Source organism: Maylandia zebra, linkage group LG10, assembly GCF_041146795.1.
Source record: "Maylandia zebra isolate NMK-2024a linkage group LG10, Mzebra_GT3a, whole genome shotgun sequence".
Taxonomy (NCBI): Eukaryota; Metazoa; Chordata; class Actinopteri; order Cichliformes; family Cichlidae; genus Maylandia; species Maylandia zebra.
In genome coordinates this window covers 20,667,462-20,686,270 of record NC_135176.1, presented here as the reverse complement: position 1 = coordinate 20,686,270, position 18,809 = coordinate 20,667,462, and the positions used below count along the sequence as shown (strand labels likewise).

The window sequence follows — 18,809 nt, the reverse complement described above, 5'->3', positions numbered from 1 at the left end:
GAGGTTTACCCTGGTGCAGGTGTGCAGCGGTCAGTGGAAGGATACGGCAGTTTCTCTGTGAGTTTCCCATTACGTAGTAGCGCACTCGGTGCTTGCTCGGAAGTTTAGGGGGTTTTTTTTCGCTGTAAAAAGAAGTTTTCTTCCCAAGTGAGCAGCGGACGCTAATGTTTTTGTCACTTTTTATGGAATCAAACTTAAAGTAAGGTCAGTACTTCCACGCTTTAAACGCTGCACGCTCATACTCTCTCCGCACTCGATATATTATCCATTGTTGATCTGCACACAGCTGTTGTCACTAAGGTCGCACTCGCTTACGTCACTGTCATGAGACATTCTCGCAAAAAATCACGGTTTTAGTAACGCAGTAACGCAGCGTTCCTACGGGAAAGTAACGGTAATCTAATTACCGTTTTTGCAATAGTAATCCCTTACTTTACTCGTTACTTGAAAAAAGTAATCAGATTACAGTAAGGCGTTACTGCCCATCTCTTCCCAGGAGTGGCCGACCTACCAAAATTACTCCAGGAGAGCACTAGTGGCTCATCCAGGAGATCACTAAGGAGCCAGTTCAACATCTAAAGCACTGCAGCCCTCACTTTCCTCAGTTAAGGAGTTCATGATTCAACAATAAGAAAGAGACTGGGCAAAAATGGCCTCCATGGGAGAGTTTGAAATAAATCACTGCTGACCAAAAAGAGCACAAAGGCTCGTCTTGTATGAATAAATATATATAAAAAAAACAAAAACAACGTCTTCATGATCCTCAAGACTCTGGAGAAAGAATTCCATGGACTGATGGGACAAAAGTATAACTTTTACACCAGTTACATCTGGTGTGAAAACCATTTATGCCGGAAAACCCTCCAATGTGGCTGAATTAAAAAAAAAAATAAAAAAAAAAGTGGACCAAAATTCCTCCACAGTGATGTGAAAGACTAATTACCAGTTACTGAAAGCCATGATTGCAGTTCATGTTGCCAAGGCACAACCATCTATTACTTTATCACACAGAGCCAGGTAGGTTTAGACAACTTTGTTCCCTTAACAATTTAAAATCCTGCATGTTGAATTTCTCCGGTTATCGTTGTTTGATATAAAAAATAAAATAAAATAAGAAGGAAAACAATATTCTTTCATTCAGCTCATTCTTCTTCTCAGTTGTTGAATGCGTGAAAAACTGAAGGAACGTCAAAGTTTTCTCGTCATCGAGAAAAATCCCATAAAACAACAAATACGACCTTGAGCCATCAGATGACTGTCGTGTGCAGTTTTCTCTAGGAGTGGGAATTCTTGTGAATTGTAGAAGATCAGGCGGACAGCGGATGCCTTTAGCCAGACAAGGCATCGACACTCCTCTTTAATTATTCAACTTTCAGCCAGATTTGAACACTGATTAAGGAGCTGAAGGTTTAAAGCTGTGACAACACAACAGTCATAAATAATCACATCACACACAGGCTTTCATCACAGTTAAGATTTATTTCATTCAACATTTCACATTACAAATATTTAAAAATTATGCATACTGTTATAAATAGTTGGCTGCAAACAATTAAATAACATTAGATTTTTCTTTTTCGTTTCACTAGCACTTCTACAGACCAACTCCTAGAAATATGGACATATCCGTATTACATAACTTAATTAGAAAGGAAAATACAAAAATAGGAACTTATAAAGTGAAATGACAATAAAAATTAAGGTGATATCTTAAGTAAAAAAATGCTATTAATAAATACAACAACCTTCCCATACACAGTTAAAAACTATTGAAATCTTGCCATTAAGTAACATCATTAACAGACAAATATTTAAATATTTATTTTCCTTCAGAAAATGTGAACCATATATTGTGGAGCACAATATAGCAATTAGTAAAAACTAGACACTTTAACATATTAAAAGCTTCACCTCAAAAATATAACAAAAATCTGATCAAAATTATAAAAATCAATTATACATTCCAATTAAAAATATACCAATAAACAGCTAAATACATTGTTGACCTAATAATTACAATGCAATCAATCACAGTAGCTTAAAATAAACAAAATAAGCAAATGAGCACAAAACCTTTAATGTTTTAAAAATAACTTCAATTATTTATATTAGTACAAATAGTTTGATTTCTTTTCTTTTTTACAAACACCAGCATGAAAAGGATTACAATAACAGTAGAAAATGACTGTGAAAAACATATTAACATCTTCTTTAATTAAATGTCTGCAATTAAAAATGGCATTAAAGAATTACATTGCAAAGAGTCTTTATCTGGAAAAAGGTTCAAAAGAAGTATTGCACATAACAACTTGAAGTTAACTTGCAACATTTACCACATTCAAGTCTTTAAGCTCCCCTTTCCTCCAGATAGGTCTATGTAAGATCACCTCGACAGACAGCGGGGACAGGTTCTCAAGTCTTTTTAAACAGTGTTCTCTATATAAAGGATGCTCAAAGTCCTGCACTGCCAAATCAATTCAAAGGTAGGTTTCTTTTATCTCTCTGTCACGTGCATCCTGCAGAGGTCTGCGAATGGGGAAGCGAGGAAATCGACACGTGGGGCGGGAACATGGGAAGAGGGTGAGGTGAGAGCGGGTTCGGGGTGTCCTTAACTGAATAGTTGAGAAACATTTGGTGCACACCACAACAATTAATTGTAATAGCTAATTCATTGTACTTGTCATTTTCTTTTTCTTTTTTTTTTTCGTCATGCATGCTAAGGATTACAATAGGTGCTAGTTGGCAAGTTCAAGAATATATATATATACTTTTTTTTCAAATATTAAAATATCTAAACACCAAACATCCATTCTTGTGATACGAGATTCAGCGTTAAGCGTGAACCAAATTTTGCATTCTCCTTATATAATAAGTTATGCTCCATCTATGGAGAGGAAACCAAGACAGAAGTTACCATTTCCAACTAGTATAGCCATTTTTAGACACATTAACATCAATCCCAAATTATATGTCTTTCTTTCTTTCTTTCTTTTTCTCGCCATGCTCTTATTGACCAGATCGACTGGAAAACATCTAGTGTAAGAAAAGCTAAGACCAAGAGAGCGATACACTTTGGTCTCTCCTCTGCACATCTGAAGTCGCATCAACACAAGTGCGCACTTAGTTGTAAAGATTCCTCAGCACTGAAATGTATAAAAAGCATAATTGAAAATAATATATATTGAAATCACTCAACTTTTTTTGTTTTTCCTAAAATGAACATTTCCATATATGCAGATCTTTCAGTAACAAAAGTACAAAAGCTACCTTTCACAATGTGAAAAATTGAGGTATTGCAAAAAGGAGTTTCCCCATTTGTGAAAAATGTGCCTAAAATGACTGTTGGAAAAAGAAACAAAAAATATTTAGAAAAGTAGTGCATAATAAATGTTTATATGTGCATGACAAAATAATTTAGCTAGAAAACACTGTACCAAAAATCAGCAGGCCATGTATAAAATAATCTTTTTTTTTTCATCTCATTTAACAGCAAATTCTTCACAAAGTGTTTTAACTTCTAAAATGCTCACCCACCACACCCACAAAACTAATGTCCAGGGTGCAAAACTGGTGCCGACAACACCGCGCCGATATGAGGATTCTCACTAGTGTGTGTAATAATCAAGTTTCTGTACTAACTCCCTGACATTTAAATGCTCGGCTAATAAGGTTACCACTGAGTGACTCAAACAAAGGTAAGGATTAGTTTTACTTTCGCCGTGGGAAGGTGTACTTTTTGTGTTACTTTTCCCAAACGCACAAATCCATTTCAGATAAAAATAACTAGCGCCTAACTGACAGCACACACCTCCATTTTGAGCTACGGAGGGAGTGTGAGGCCTTGTTTGCATGTCTCGCAAGCCCTGTTTTGTCCCCCCCCCCCCCCATACTGATGTTCTGATGGTTTTCACGGCACTATCGTTCATATGCATAATGCATTCTGTAAAGACGATGTTCAAGGCCAATCTTTGGTTCGCTGGAGTCTATCAGGGCTTGACAGTTAAGCAAAACTGGGTAGAAATCACAGATTTAGGAAAACAAAAAATATATATATGCAAAACGTCCTTGAAGAAAATGAAAAAGAAAAACCAAAACTTCCACACAAGTAACAAGCTACAGTATGACCCACTACTGCACAGCCATCTTTGGTTCCCAAAAGCCGCTGGCTACAGTCGACTGGACCTGCAATCTCGTTATGGAGAGCAAACTGCATGTGGGTCACAAGTGTGCAGTAGTAGAGCACACTTCAGAGACTATCTTCATTTATGCTTCAAAAACACTGGATGCTGAGTTGGATTAGCTTGGCAGGGACCTGGCTTCAAGGGCAGATCCCTACATGTGATGACGATTCCAAAGTCAGATAAACTTTTAATTGCTTCTTTCATTAAATGTAACTAACCCTTGGATGCAAAGTAAAACTTTTTTTTTTTCCATTAAAGACTTGGGAGAATTGCACAAATGCATTAAAACAAAACTAACACAGACAGGTATTTCCTGTTTGGTGGTAGCCCCATTAAAAACTGCAATACCGTCCTTCAGTGACACGTTGCCTTAACCTCGGTCCTGAAGGACGTGGATTCAAGCCTCGAGCAGGTTGTGATCCACGAATGAGGCCTTCTGTTTGTTAGCTGTAAGCTTAGCAGCAGAGGCCGCAGGCAGACACGAGGAGGGGATCTGGGGCTGAATTTCTCTCTTCACCACTAAGCCTGTCTCTCCTGTAGCCTCCCTTTACCATACATTCCAATAATACACTGTATATTTTACGATGCTCTGTCACTAGCACAACCCTGGGTTTGATTACAAAAATAAGGAGGTGATGAAGCAAGTTGAGTAGAAAACTGTGCCAGTTACATCACTCTCTGCCTGTTGTATCACTTCCCTCTGATTATAGTTCTGAGGAAAGGAGAACACCAGAGAGCGATGATGTTTTCTTTCTTGGTTTCTTTTTTCTCTCTCTCTCTCTCTCTCTCTCTCTGTATTCGGCACATTAGCAGCGGAGTTTGAGGTATTAGTTTTTGCATGTCAAAATGGAGATCGAAACCCTAATCAGTGTTGCTAAAATTTTGTTTAGATTTTCAAGTAACATCAAAATGTTTGTATGGTCCTGGAAATCATAACGAGAGGTTCGAACGTTTTTGATCTGGGAAGGGAAAACGAATCCATTTCGTTCTGCAGTGGGCTCTTTCTGCTCGTCAGAGTGAATTAAGATTCAGCTTTGGTAACTACTAAGGGTCTTACGTACTGTGTATCTTCAGTACTTAAACTGGAAATAAGTGCACTCTTCTTTAGCAACACCCTTTTTAATTCACATTTGCTCTGGAGCCTCAGCTATCAATAGCAAACTTAAAGTGCCCCTATTATGCCTTTTGGGTTCTTCCATATCCTTTAGTCTGGTGTGTGTGTGTGTGTGTGTGTGTGTGTGTGTGTGTGTGTGTGTGTGTGTGTGTGTGTGTGTGTGTATGTTGATTTTTTATATATTAACTATATATAAAATACTGCTGTACTGTTTGAAACTGTCAAAGGTTTTTGTTTTGTGACTTATGTCAGGGGGGGGGGGCTTAAAGAGACAGGAGGCAAAACGGAGAGTTTCACACAGAGGGTTAAAGACAGGCACTGCAGCAGTGAACAGTATGACCCAAATCTTGTTTTTGGACTTCACAAAATCTATTTGAGTGAACACTCGCCTCCCTCACATGAAACACTGAGACTTTAAACATATGCAAATATGCAAAATAGGGGCACTTTAATCCTACCTCTCAGAAATAAATAGCCAATCATATTCTGTTCAAACAGCATTTGCTCTGGAGACTCGATACAAAATAAAATGTAAGAGCTCTGCTACAAAACAAGTCAGCTGAATGTCAAATGACAAGTATTTGTTTCGGGGCCTCTTGTATCAAAATTAAAATAAAATACACTGTTTAGAAAAATATCCCAATTAAAATAGCAGAGTACCATATCACACCTCAAACTTTTCTATATAAGTTTTTTTTTTTTTTAGAACTAATAAAAATATTTTAAAAATCAAACATAAATAAAATCATATTACACATCTTCTTTTTTTTTTGCTTCCTTGACATATCTGGATATAAATCCAATCTTTCTTTTCCGTCTTTAAATATTAATTTAACAAAAAAATTGCAAAAAATGTCGGGTGAAAGTGGAGCAAAAAGGAACCAGCAACAGAAAAGTGCATTTATTTGTACAATGATTTTGCGACTCCTGCACTACCTGCCCTCCTGCTCCTCTGTTGCCTCTCCCTCTCTAATTTCCGCTCAGTTCCAGCGGAAGGAGATGTGACGGGGTCGGTCACCTCCCTCTTTCACCAGGGGTTTGTGAAACTCGCGGCCGGCGCGCGAATGGATGGCCGCCCAGCAGTACTCGCAATAATATTGTAGGCAGGTGACATTGGCGCAGAAGAACGGCGCAAACTTCCCACCGCAGCGAGTTCCCTGGCACTCATCGCACAGCTGGTCATCCAGCACATATGGCTTCACTTCCACCTGCAAAAGAGGTAGAAATAAATAAATAAATCCATACATACTACGAGCAGGGTGCAACGTGAGCCACAACAGGTGCTGCTTTTATTATTGGAATCATTACAGTAAGCAGGAAAGAAAATATTGTTTTTAATACCGTGAATTAATCCAATCAATAATTCACTGCATTTACACCTCTATGTAACAGCCTTCATTGTTATTTGAGGGGTCTGCTATTCCACACGCATGAGTGATGCACAGGGGAGAGTGTATGTCTATAACCCAGCTTACTGTTACTTTGTAATTCCATCTTTCTGATACGAGTCTCACCGTTTACTTTTCCCTTTCCTACTGTTGCATCACGTTGTTTTAAGTTAATGTGAATAAAAAAATCCCGGGTGCCCTACTGCTGTAATTCTTTTCGGCAATTGGTCATTAAAAATATTTCCACAAAGGGAAAAAAAAGGTCTCTTTTTTTGCACTTGTTCAGCATTTCTTAACCACATTTGTTTTTATGACAAGCAATCTCAAGTGTCACAGAATCAGCCTGGGCTCAAAATTGAACTTTCATTCACTGCAGACGCCACAGACCTCAATTTTGGCCACAATGCACAGTTTATTTTCATTATAGCTGATTAACAATCTGCTACGATTAGGCTGTTTGCCTTTTCTACCATTTTTATTGGAAAAACATTATCTTGATTTAGCTGACAAATAATATGACGTGCTGAGTGGAATAGCCGAAGCTTCACTTTTGGTGAGGAAGACTGTAGTATCTTCTCAATCCGTTATTTACCAGTGATTAGCAGATGTGTGTGTGTGAGAGGCTCCATACTGTGGTGGCCTGAGAGACAAAAAAAAGAAATCCAGAGTTCGAGACTGGGAGGAGACACAAATCCCTGTGGGCTTGTCTCAGGAAGGGCATCGCGATCCCTTGTGAATAAGGAAGCAGGTGTTTGTATGAGCTTTCCTCCTCCTAACCAAGCTAGCCAGGATTTGCTGTTAACTTAGCACCCCACACAGTGTGCTTTCTTTATTCAGTCTATGCTTCAACATACACAAATTAAACTAAAGATGCACTGATTGACCATCTAGTGACAGGAACTGGACCATTTTTATTGTTTGTGGCCCTGACTAGCAACGAGCAGGCCCAGTCCATGCATGTGCAACATGCACACAGTGGCACATGCAAATAGTTGCAGGTTTACTCAGTGTCACACGCAAACATGTCGTTAGCATGAAAGCTCTTCACTGTGAGTAAATACGCAAATTTAGCCAAAGTGACCCATGAGAACGGGAATGACCACACAAACATTTTTAACAACAAAACTAATCAGATGAAAGAAGCTAACAAAGCCAAAGTGGTAAATGCTAAAGCTATCCAAGCTAACAGCCTCAGTATGAGCAAAGGATGTAAGCAGTTATGAGGAAAATTGTGAAGTCAGATGGGGGGGGGGGAGGAATAAATAAATAAATTGTTGATGTCCTGTTGTCTGGTGAATTTTTAAACATGTTGGAAAATGATCTGAGCACTTGACATTTGTTTTGTTGCATAAATGTGTTTCACTTGTTTTTGTTTATAAAAAGCAGAATGAATAAAAAGCCGAATAATCTCCTATTCCTGATCAGTATTCAAAAGAATGTTTAAAGTTGTTAATATCGCACTGCTGACTTCACCGTTATTAAAATACTAAAAATTTTCTGCATTTTAAACTTCCTGTTTATGACCTTTTGGAACACCTCTTGCTTCTTTATCTTTCCTGCTCACTGATGAATGACTGTAGTATTGGGAGGTGAACGTTACCAAGGCAGTCATTACACAAAATTTGCACAACATCACAATTATGCAAATCTTAAAAGAGCATACCATTACTCCAGTGTCTTATCTTATAATGTTACCTATACTTTACATGCATCTGCTGAGTCTCACGTTATCTTAACTCACCTATTGTCAGTAGAATTTGTGTCATATACAGTTCATTAGCATGCCTGTAGAGATTACTGTAATTCTTCTGCTGCTGACAGCGCTGGCTAAGTTACTGACAGTATTCTTATGAATTAAGGCTAATAAAAAAAATGTAATAAATAATAGACTGTGCACCATCTGTAGGGTTCCTGATACTGAAAGAGTGAGGCTCTGGAGTTCATAGCCTTTTTATAGAGAATAGTTTTCAGGTCACAGTAGGTATAGCACTGATAAATGAACTCAATGAAAGCCAAATTCCATTTAGATGCTTCACTTTCAGGGTTTTTGGTATTATGCATGCTGGTTCACTGACACATACAGTATGAATGTAAAAAAAAAAGAAAAAAAAAGCACTTGTTAACAAATTTGTACTCTTACTACTGAAACTGGTCAAAATAGCTGTTTTAACTGCTGACCAAAAAAACAGTCCACTCAGTTACAAAGTCTGAATTTCAGGCAGTTCTACAAGTAAAAATCTCAATTATTGCTTTAACAGGAGAGTCGTCATTAGAGCAGTTTTACAGCTTGCGAAGACATGAAAATCTTAAGCCCAGTTCAACCACACCAAGATATATTTCAGCTAAAAACATCCAATCATTTCTGGTGAACCTACATTATTCTGTTACACAAATCACTCTCTGCTCCAGTTACATCACAAACACAGCACGCCTATTATAACTACTCTGCCTGGATAAAGGTTAAAATGGATGTAAAATCTGAAGCTAAATTTAACAGCAGTCATTTATACTCTTCTGTTCATATGCTAGATGATTTCTGTATAAAATGCAGTATAGTATGACTATATTACTCCAGGAAAAACTGTTAAAACTTTGCATCACCTTTGCGCAACTGAAAGAAACACCACGAGTAAGAGCAGGAAGCAAGCTGAAGAAAGGAGGGGGCTGAGGGGGAAGACAGAAAAACACTGAGCTTTTTTTTTCTCTCCTCTTTCCACTCACCCGTTTATCGATTTCTCCATGCTGCAGCTGTACAAAGCGAGCACTGATAGCAGCAATGTAGCTCTGCTGATTAGAGAAGGCGACCCGCCCCGCTCCCTTGGGGTACTTCAGCTCGGGGTCTGTGTCGATGCCAGCGTAGCAAACTCCACCGTACAGGCGGTCCATTATCATGGCCAACTCCACTGCAAAGAGGGAGGGTGAGGAAGACGCACACAAGCAGATCAACAAAACATTCACAAAAACAAGTTTGATGCACAGATGGAGACAGCACACCGACACAAAGATTGCAGGACACAGAAATCCAGCAATTACCTGTGTGGATACAGAGGTTCACATAAACTCATGCCAGTGTAACCAGAAAACACAAACACATACTTTATGAGAACTGTTCATCTGAGAGTTTAAACCATTAACGTGGACGGATTAAAGTCCTGCAGAGTTTCACGGGGTAAATATGAAAGCAGTGCCCTGAATTTACTGACCGTCCTTATGACTGTTTTTCAGTTTTTTTAACAAGCATGCAGTTTGTGGAAAAAAATCCCTGCAAGTTTACATTTCAGCTTTACTTATTACGACATTAAAAAGTCTGAACGTCCTTTTTAATATGTGGATTTTCTTAAAATGCAAATCTAAACCCAGTTATTACACACGGTCATAAAATATTTAATGCACTGCTGGGCCTAATGTCTTTGTTCCTTTCTAAAACGGCAGCACAGAGGTTTAAGACACAGTTACACAAAGGTGGCATAAACTTGAACACACAGTACACGTGACATTATTATCAAGGGAAAAAAAATATTTATTTTTTTTAACACTGCACAGTGTGTCATAGAGACTACTTCCTGAAATAACCAGTGTAGGTCAGTGTCTCTTTAGCCTCACCCTGTAGCGGGTCTAATTTTATAAGCACAAGCTGATCACATTTTGTCTCACAGAAGGAAGCATTTTGCTTACGGCTGATATTTCAACAGTTGGGAAAGAAAAGGAAGTAAGAGAAGACTACTACTTATTGTTCTCATTTGGTCATTTATGCTATAAAAATATTTAGACTACTGAATCAAAGGGAAGGGAAATAAGAACCTTTAAAAGGCTTTTGACAAAAAAACACTTGAGATGCAAAGCATATGCACAGAATACTCCTCAGATGTTTGTATTATAAACACTCATTTGTTGTTAATTCAGCTGGCGGAAAAATACCAGCATAAAAAAGAAGGATACCTGCACGGAGTGGGCGAGGAACTCCTCCCACAAAGATGGTTTTCCTTGGGTCAAGAGGTTGAGATCCATCCATCACAAAGTCGCTGTCATTCAGGTTCCATGGGCGGATCTGGACCTGTCACACACAAAACCAACAAGTGGGTTTTGGTTTTTTTTAGCTCTAGTCTACTAAGGGACTACCAATAGATTTAAGCAAATTGGTGTGTGTGTGTGTGTGTGTGTGTGTGTGTGTGTGTGTGTGTGTGTGTGTGTGTGTGTGTGTGTGTGTTCCCACTGACCGGCTTGTCTTTGATGGTGGGGCTGGACACGCAGAGGTACAGCTTGCCATCCTCCTCGATGCAGGCATCGATCAAAGCCTGCACTGAGCTCTCGTCCTGGAACAGCAGGAAGGCATAGCCTGCACAGAACACAAGAGGGTTATTCTCGCTGCTGGGGCCGCAGAGTACTGACAGAGGATTGTGCTGGAATTTAGTTTGCTGATTACTGTGAAAGCATGTCTGATCACGACACTCTGCTCGCACAGCAGGAAGGCATAAGCTTTTACAAACATACAAACAATCTGAGCAGAGATGACAAATGCTTCAGATAACAGCCTGAAGACAAAACCAGATTGCTCAGATGTATAGATATCGATTGTAGCAGATTATCACTCATTGCTTTACCCAGGAATACTGAAGTCAGTTGCCAAAAAAAACAAACAAACAAAAAAAAAAAAACCAGCATAGTGTGAACAAGCTGTGAATTTAAGGAATTTAAGATACCTTTGGGAGGAAAATAGGATTTGCTCTCAGCTTTGTGAGGCCAGTCCACAAACAGGTGTCCAAAGCGTCTGAAACTGGCTGTTATCTCATCTGAAATGAAAAAATAATAATAATGCATCCTCATCGTCAGCCCATAGCTTTTTCAAAGAAAACACCAGGGGAGATTTAGAGCAGAGGCCCTGCTCAGATTTCACAGTAAATTACAGGGGGGTGTACTGTAAGAAGCCCTGTGTGTTTCAGGCATGATTGCTTTATTTATTTATTTTTAACTTTTTACATTTTCCCTCAAGTTCCCTTGTTCTAAGTTTGATTACATAAAAGGCTAAAAGTAACCCAGGAATTCAATCCTTTTGATATTAATCATGTTACTACTGCACCTTCATCTATATCTGGGGGCAGTCCTCCAACAAAGACCTTGCGCGAGTAGCGTTCCACGCGCTCTCCGTTCTGGTGCGGAAAGCAGTGTGGGGAACCTAGGCCTGCGAGACCCTGGTCTCCACGTTCATCATCAGGGAAACCATCCTCTATGGGGAAGAGAGAAGAGTGGCCTGAGAAAGAAGAAGAAGGTGGAAAAGATTTATCTTTTGAAGAGAAAACTAGACATTTGTTTTGTTTTTTTAAAGAAAACAGTAAATCATGGTAATGGCACTACAATAAAGATGGCCGTAAATGAGCACTTTAATTTCATCCCTTTGTCTATCTGACCTCAATTCCTACTACTTTAATTTTCTTGATCTAACAACAGTAAACAAACCATTAACCTTTTTATCTTACTTACTAAAATATAACTATTTGATTCAAATTGGAAGAGAATCAGTTAAACATGTGCACGCAGAATGGAGATATTAGAGCCTGAAAGGACCACATCACAGTCTGACCGAATTAAATGTCCTTGATGTGTTGTTCTTTATTCCTAATTAGCTTCCATGAATCACACATGGAACTGTGCTGCCTGTGAACATAAAGGTTATCGCGCACACATTAGTCCCATCAGTGAGAAAGTATAAACACTTTCAGAGTGCACTGTGTGTGGTAAAGGTTAAGCTCTCCCTGCTCTATCCCTGCTCCTATACAACCTGCCCTGAGCTGCTTTATGAAGATTTATGAAGATTTATGCAAGGACGTTAGCCTTAACTGACAGTGTGTGTGCCTCGCCATGTGTCGGGCTCCTCTTGCAATGAGTGTAAATCAGGAATTACACTTTGCGCGTCTCCCTGCCTCATTAACTTGTAGCTAAGTGTGACACCGTCTTGTATTGTCTGAGTTAATCTTGCAATATGCAAGCAAAGATGGAGAAAAGCGAGCAGAGTGAAGCATAATGAGAGAAACAAAAACTTGAGGATAAAAGATGCACAAGATCACTTGACAACGAGTAACAAGGCTCGAGACTAAAGACAATCATGCAGACAAACTCGTCACATCACTGCACGTATAAAAAAAAAAAAGAAAACAAGTTTTAAAAAAGCACAGGGCCATTCCAAAACTAAATGCACGTGCCCGTTAATGTAACAACAAACAAGCAGACCACAGTCAATAAAATCATAACACTGCTTAACATTACAAGATTAGTTAAACACTGAGGCTTATAGGGCGGGAAAATATGCTGAAAACGAGACATGATGTATTTGTGATTGCATTTTACCTCGTCTCCTGCTATAATTCCTGGCTGCATGTGGAATAAGGACAAATCAAAGAAGAGGATGTTCACAAAAGTCCCATAATACACATAATACCAATAAAAGTGCCAGGTGGTGCACGACAATGGAGAGACGATCCACTTTCAGCCTGCGGGCCCTTGATTTTATTAATCACCGATGAATCATAAACACCCTGTGGTTTTGTCAGCACACCGACTATCAAGCAGGTTTTTGTTTTGTGTTTTTTAATTGTGGAACTGTGCATTTTGAAAGGTTGCAGACAATCATTTTAAACTTGCTGTATTTTTTATAAAGGACACTTTATATAGACACACTGTAAAGGTCACCTCGCTATTAATATAGCACTTTCAAAATAAAATGCTGACTCATTATGAGAAGGGGATAAAGGAGACAATCTAAAGGCGCACAGCTAAAAAAGGACATCTCAGTTCAACAGCAAAACATTTCTGTAATTCAATACAAGCCCTGGGATAACCTTTAACAAAGAAACTGAAGGATAACATGAAGTGTTACGCTACATGTATGGATGCTCTGAATAGGAATATTGACAGAAATGGCAGAAAAATTGAAACTTGAAAGTGAAGCACATCAGGAACATCTATCAAAAATCAAATGAAGCCTTCAATTAAAAGAGGGGAAGAAAATGAAAGAGGAGGAAGGAGGAAAAAGAAAATAATAAAAGCATGAATAGAAACCAGTTTCGGAACAACTGCAGCTTTGTGTGAAGTTAAGTGCCAGATATAATTATATGTTCAATGCCAGCCAAACAGCCGTGTGAATTATCCAGTTCACCTAGCTTGACTGCAAAGTACCAAAATTAAGCAAGTCTGCATAATTATGCAAACGGAAAGACGATGACGAAGACTTGATCCCAGGGCTGAACCTTAAACTGGATTTCAGGTTTAATTTAGCAAGACCTATAGCTAACAGCAAATGTGCTTTAAAACTGTAGGTCATATTTGACCTGCATGTGTGCTCCACACAGCATGAACCTGCAAACAGCATGGCAGAGTGAGTTGGTTACTTTGCTGGGAAGTTACAGCCTTTTGCCTGCAGCTCTTTATCTAATGGTTCACAGTGGCTGCTCCTGCTTGTTTCATTACTCCCTGCAATATTTCAAACCCATCTGTTATCCAAAATAAAATTTAAAAAAAAAACATCACAGTGAATAATGGCATTAAGATACAAGTTCACTGATAAATGCACTGCACTTCCTGTGTGACTCTTTCATAATAAAAGTCAATTTACAACCTTTTTTTCTTCATTGAGCTGAAGAAAATGTTAGTTTGCACTAGAATGTTTTCCAGGAATGTAATGCTGCAAATAGATAAATATTGCCTTAGGCTCAATAAGTGTAAAAGACGTTTATTTATTTAAAAAATAAATAAAATTGAGACCTCTACTATAAGCATGACCTCAGTAATTTAGTGACTAAATCTGAACTCTCCAAGACATCAAATGCATCACTGAAGGTCAAGCAGCACTACCCCTGACAACAGCAGTTTCAATCTAGCCTCATTAACAGAAAGAAAATGTATCCAGTGTGTCATTATCCAAACTTTTCCCAGGGCAGTGGTTTCTCTGATGCTGACATCATTGCGGGGGGGGGGGGGACTATACTGGCCTTGAGCTAAAGTGACAAATGTTCAAATGTGCACACTGGAGTGAACCAGGCCTCAACCCATGTAAAAGAGCAACATGGAGAAGAGCGCATGAGCAACAATCCTGGCCTCCCTCAGTGGATTTTCCAACCCAGATGGACATCAACCGGGGGGGGGGGGGCTACAAAGGCTAGCAATAGAGCCCAAGAGAGTCAAGAAAGCAGACTAAAAGGAAGCACACAGAGCTATAAGAAGTGCGTGAACAGGAGAAAAAGAAAAAATGGTCAAAGAAAATGAAAGGGTGAAAGAACAGGAGATAGGAATGCAATCTTTGTGTTCTTATGAGGTGGGGGTAGAGGGATGGAAGGGAGGGTTTGGCTAGTGTGCATCCTCTATCTGCTGCCTATCCGCTGGCACCATCTGTCTCGGGGCTTGATGACAGCTCCTGATCATGTGATCTTGCCATGTGACTCGGCAATCTTTTGAAGAAACTGCTGGCCTTTCATGTTTTACATCTTAGCCCCAAGCCCAGAAGCTGTAGCGTACAAGGGCAAAGTAGAAGCCACTAAATTCCACATATCATGTGGACATGAATGGTTTGGTTTTTTCCTACCCGCTGAGGAAAGAAATAAAGTATAAAGCCAATTCTAATTTCGAGCTCCATATCTTATTTTTGAGAAGCACCAGGATTAAAGAATGCATTTAAAAGCAAAACAAACATAAGATGAAAGAGCTTCCTTAAGAAGCATGAGAACAGCAAAGAGGTTCATCTTTAGTGTAACTACCTATCAAACTATTTCTGGTATTTAGCAAATTATTCAAACCAAAGGCAGTTTCCCTTTCATTGCTGCTTTCTATCCACTTATTAAAGAGTGGTGAAAAAACACCATTTCGCTCCCTCCACTTGTCCACATTTCTCAATCCATTCTTTACCTCTTGGCTTTGGGGACTAAGCAATCTCAACAGTAACAGGTAGAAAGGGAAGAGCCCCACATTAGTTTCAAGCTAGGAGAAAGGGCACAAAAATATATGCTTGTTAGTTTAATTTCAAGCAGGCATGTGGGGATGTGCTTGTATTTAACTTCAGGTAAGACGAACAGAAAGATCTGCATCTCCACCTGCTATATTTAGCCTACCTCCCTCCTTTAAGATGTGCACTCTTCTCCAAGAATCTGACGGCATCTAAACACCCTACCTTTGTGTCTGCATAAATATCGTGGCTACTTCCTCTAAGAGTCACAATGGCACTCTTACCAACAAGTTTTTAACTGAAACCAGTCACACTAATGGTTACACACTCAAGATTACAACTGCACAAGTGTCTTGTGTCTAACTAACTTATTTTCCAATCATAAAATATGTATTCCTGCTTCTCTCAGTCTATCAGGGAGATCGCCTACTTTCTGATCCTGCATGCAAGGGGCAGGAGCAGCTGCTGCAATGAACAGTACACAGACAGAAACACCGCTCTTAGCAACAACAGCGGCAAACAACTAAACCTTCAAGTGCAGTTACGCTTCGCTAGAGTCGATACAATACAGGCATGCCATCACTCTCTCCCTCCATCATGGCACTGGCTGGGAAGCTATGAGGGACGTTAATGGAAAAGCATCCCATGTCTGAATGAGAGATTACTGCCATTTCCTCAGACTGATGAAGCCCACCTTGTTACGTCTCCAAAAAAAACCATCTGAAACATCTGACTCTTCTTCACGTCGATCTACTGTCCACTTGTCCATTTTAACTTATTGGGCGTTTAAGCGATAAAGGCCCTTTTTTTTAAAAAATTAATAAATAAAATGAATGCCAGCTTGCAATAAATAAATTTATCAGAGATATCAGCATTTTATGATTTAATTTTTTAATTAGTTTGTTATTGCCCAGTTTGTCATTTTAGCAGACTCTTGAGTGTTTAGGTTACCATACGTACCATTGAGGGGAAGAGGGTTGTCCCCTCCTGGGTGAGGAAAACCAAGACGACCTACATAGGGAAACACAACAAAAAAATCTTTTGTTATATCATATAAACCTTCCTATAAAGCTATTATTATATTTTCACTGACCAGTTGAAAGAAAAATCTGTATTTTATTAAGAATATGAAAGATATAGTAATAAAATGGCTGTCACTAATGCGATGTCTGCCCTCCACACCAGCTACAGCCAGCTAAAAACAATGTGAGGCAAGACAGCACCACTAACACTATCAATCAGTACTTTGTATTTGGAAAAGGGCTGTTACCATAATAATCCTCTTGACAATTACAGCAGTGCACTAATTAAATTGCCGAGGGGCACTATTTGATCTATTCTGCGCATAATATAGGAACAGTTGGTGACTTTACTTTGTTATAAGTTTTTTTAAAGTGTTAATCCAGAGCAGACTTTAGCTGGGACAGCTATGACCACAACCTTTGTTACCGCTCGCTGCATGTTTCTCCTACATCTATGGGACATCAACTATCTCTTTCCCTCTTATCACCTCGTTATTCTCCAAGCCTCATGCTATAGATTTTAGCCATTTGCCAAGACCCTCTTGCATATGCACACACCCGCGCCTACACAAACATGTTATGATTCCAAACAAGCTTCGAAGTTATGCAAGGCCCACTTGCTGCAGAGGGATAATGACATGAAAGAGCTCAAATAGTACGACCATTGTTGAGTGGGTAATGAGTGCCCTGTGATTGGTGCATTCCAACGCCTTGGTCACATGGAAATGTGTTGGCTCCTCCCCCCATAGTTTGCCTAGAACTATGGGGGGGGAACAGAAAAAAAACAGAACCCCGACTCACAGAGCAGAGAAACCAGGACAGACCACCTGCAGCTTTGAAACACGCCGCTCGATGATAATATTCGACTGTGTAGCGCACCCATCATCATTATCTGAATAAAAATGCAATAAAATGAGTTCAGTTTAATCAAAATAAGCTCAAAGGTGGCAACCAAACCAAACTAAAATCCTCTGGACTACAATTCAGACCTTAGTGATGTGATGACACTAAGGTAAAAGTCCATCTGAGCACCACCTGCTATTCTGAATTTTAAAGGGCTATAATGGTCTCCGAGGATCACACGAGTAGGCACCATATCCCTGTGTGTCTGCAGGACTGTGCATGCCCGCTCTGTGAACCTGATTTGCATGCTCCTGGCTACATGTGAGTACAGTACTGTAACAGTTAAAGCACATGCATGCAGAGCACACAAAAGACGGGGGGGGGGGGGGGGGGGGGGGCGTGTGTGTGTGTGCATGCATGGGGCGGGTGAACAGAGGGATCCTTTCTGTCAGTCAGGACAATGCTGGAAGGGATTCAAAGCTCCTTGTACTGTAGACATTTTGTCTCGCCCGCTCCCTTGCTTCATTGCTCTCACTTTGTTCAATATGTTAAGCCGGAATGAGAAATTGCTGCCCTGCTTATGTGCATCTAAATGTGCTTGTGTATGAATTCTGCCACAGTTTGTTATGTAGATGCATGTATGCATGTGACGGAGAGAAAGAGCAAAAACTGGCCCGGAGAAGAGTCGCTGTAATTATAATATAATATTTGTTATGCATCAAATTATTGTCTAAAATTATTTACTTTTTGTCATCTTTCTTCAGACAAGCTTTGCAGACAACGGAAAAATGTAAACATACCTGACCACACAGAAAAAGGTTCTGAGAATGCCACTGAGTAGGGATGGGTATCGTTTAGGTTTTATCCGATACCGGTGCCAAATCAGTACTTTTGAAACTGTGCCGGTGCTCAAACGGTGCTCAAACCGGTGCTTAAAGAATGGAGAACACAAAATTGGTCCAAAAACCTCTCATGTTCAGCTGGTTTTTTGTAAAAAGATAACAATGTTAGCCTTTTCTGCAGCTATGGGGCATATATGGTATCACTCTTGGCTGGAAGCAGTGCTTAATCAATGGAAAAAACACAAACTTTATCCAAAACCTCTCATGTTTAACTGTTTTCCACTTTTTCTTTGGTCATTTTAGCCTTTTTGGCCAGGGTGAAGGGAGTATCTGCCATCAAACAAGAAGACAGCTGCATGTAGCTATGATGATGTTTGCTAGTTCACCTTACCTGCATTAATGTAATAACATGGTTAGCCTACTCAACGTAAATTACACACGAACATTAAGCTACTCACTCAGAGAAGAACGGCTGCTGCTGCATCATCAT

General features: G+C 39.5%; 1 protein-coding gene across 4 annotated transcripts in view; it reads right to left on the bottom strand.

Moving 5' to 3' along the window:
- Positions 1 to 4,958: 4,958 nt before the first annotated feature.
- The window catches only part of cpeb4b (cytoplasmic polyadenylation element binding protein 4b), a 34,785-nt gene continuing 20,934 nt past the window's right edge, over positions 4,959 to 18,809 (bottom strand). For 2 of the 4 annotated variants that reach the window (XM_004550326.6, XM_004550328.6), the window contains 8 exons: positions 16,573 to 16,623; positions 13,026 to 13,049; positions 11,761 to 11,931; positions 11,384 to 11,473; positions 10,901 to 11,019; positions 10,623 to 10,737; positions 9,405 to 9,586; positions 4,959 to 6,503 (listed from right to left, as the gene is read on the bottom strand). In XM_004550326.6, the coding sequence (XP_004550383.1) occupies positions 6,276 to 6,503; positions 9,405 to 9,586; positions 10,623 to 10,737; positions 10,901 to 11,019; positions 11,384 to 11,473; positions 11,761 to 11,931; positions 13,026 to 13,049; positions 16,573 to 16,623 (980 nt within the window). In that variant the 3' untranslated portion in view covers positions 4,959 to 6,275. The remainder of the gene's footprint in view (positions 6,504 to 9,404; positions 9,587 to 10,622; positions 10,738 to 10,900; positions 11,020 to 11,383; positions 11,474 to 11,760; positions 11,932 to 13,025; positions 13,050 to 16,572; positions 16,624 to 18,809) is intronic. The other 2 variants (XM_004550327.6, XM_004550329.6) reach the window with 1 other exon arrangement.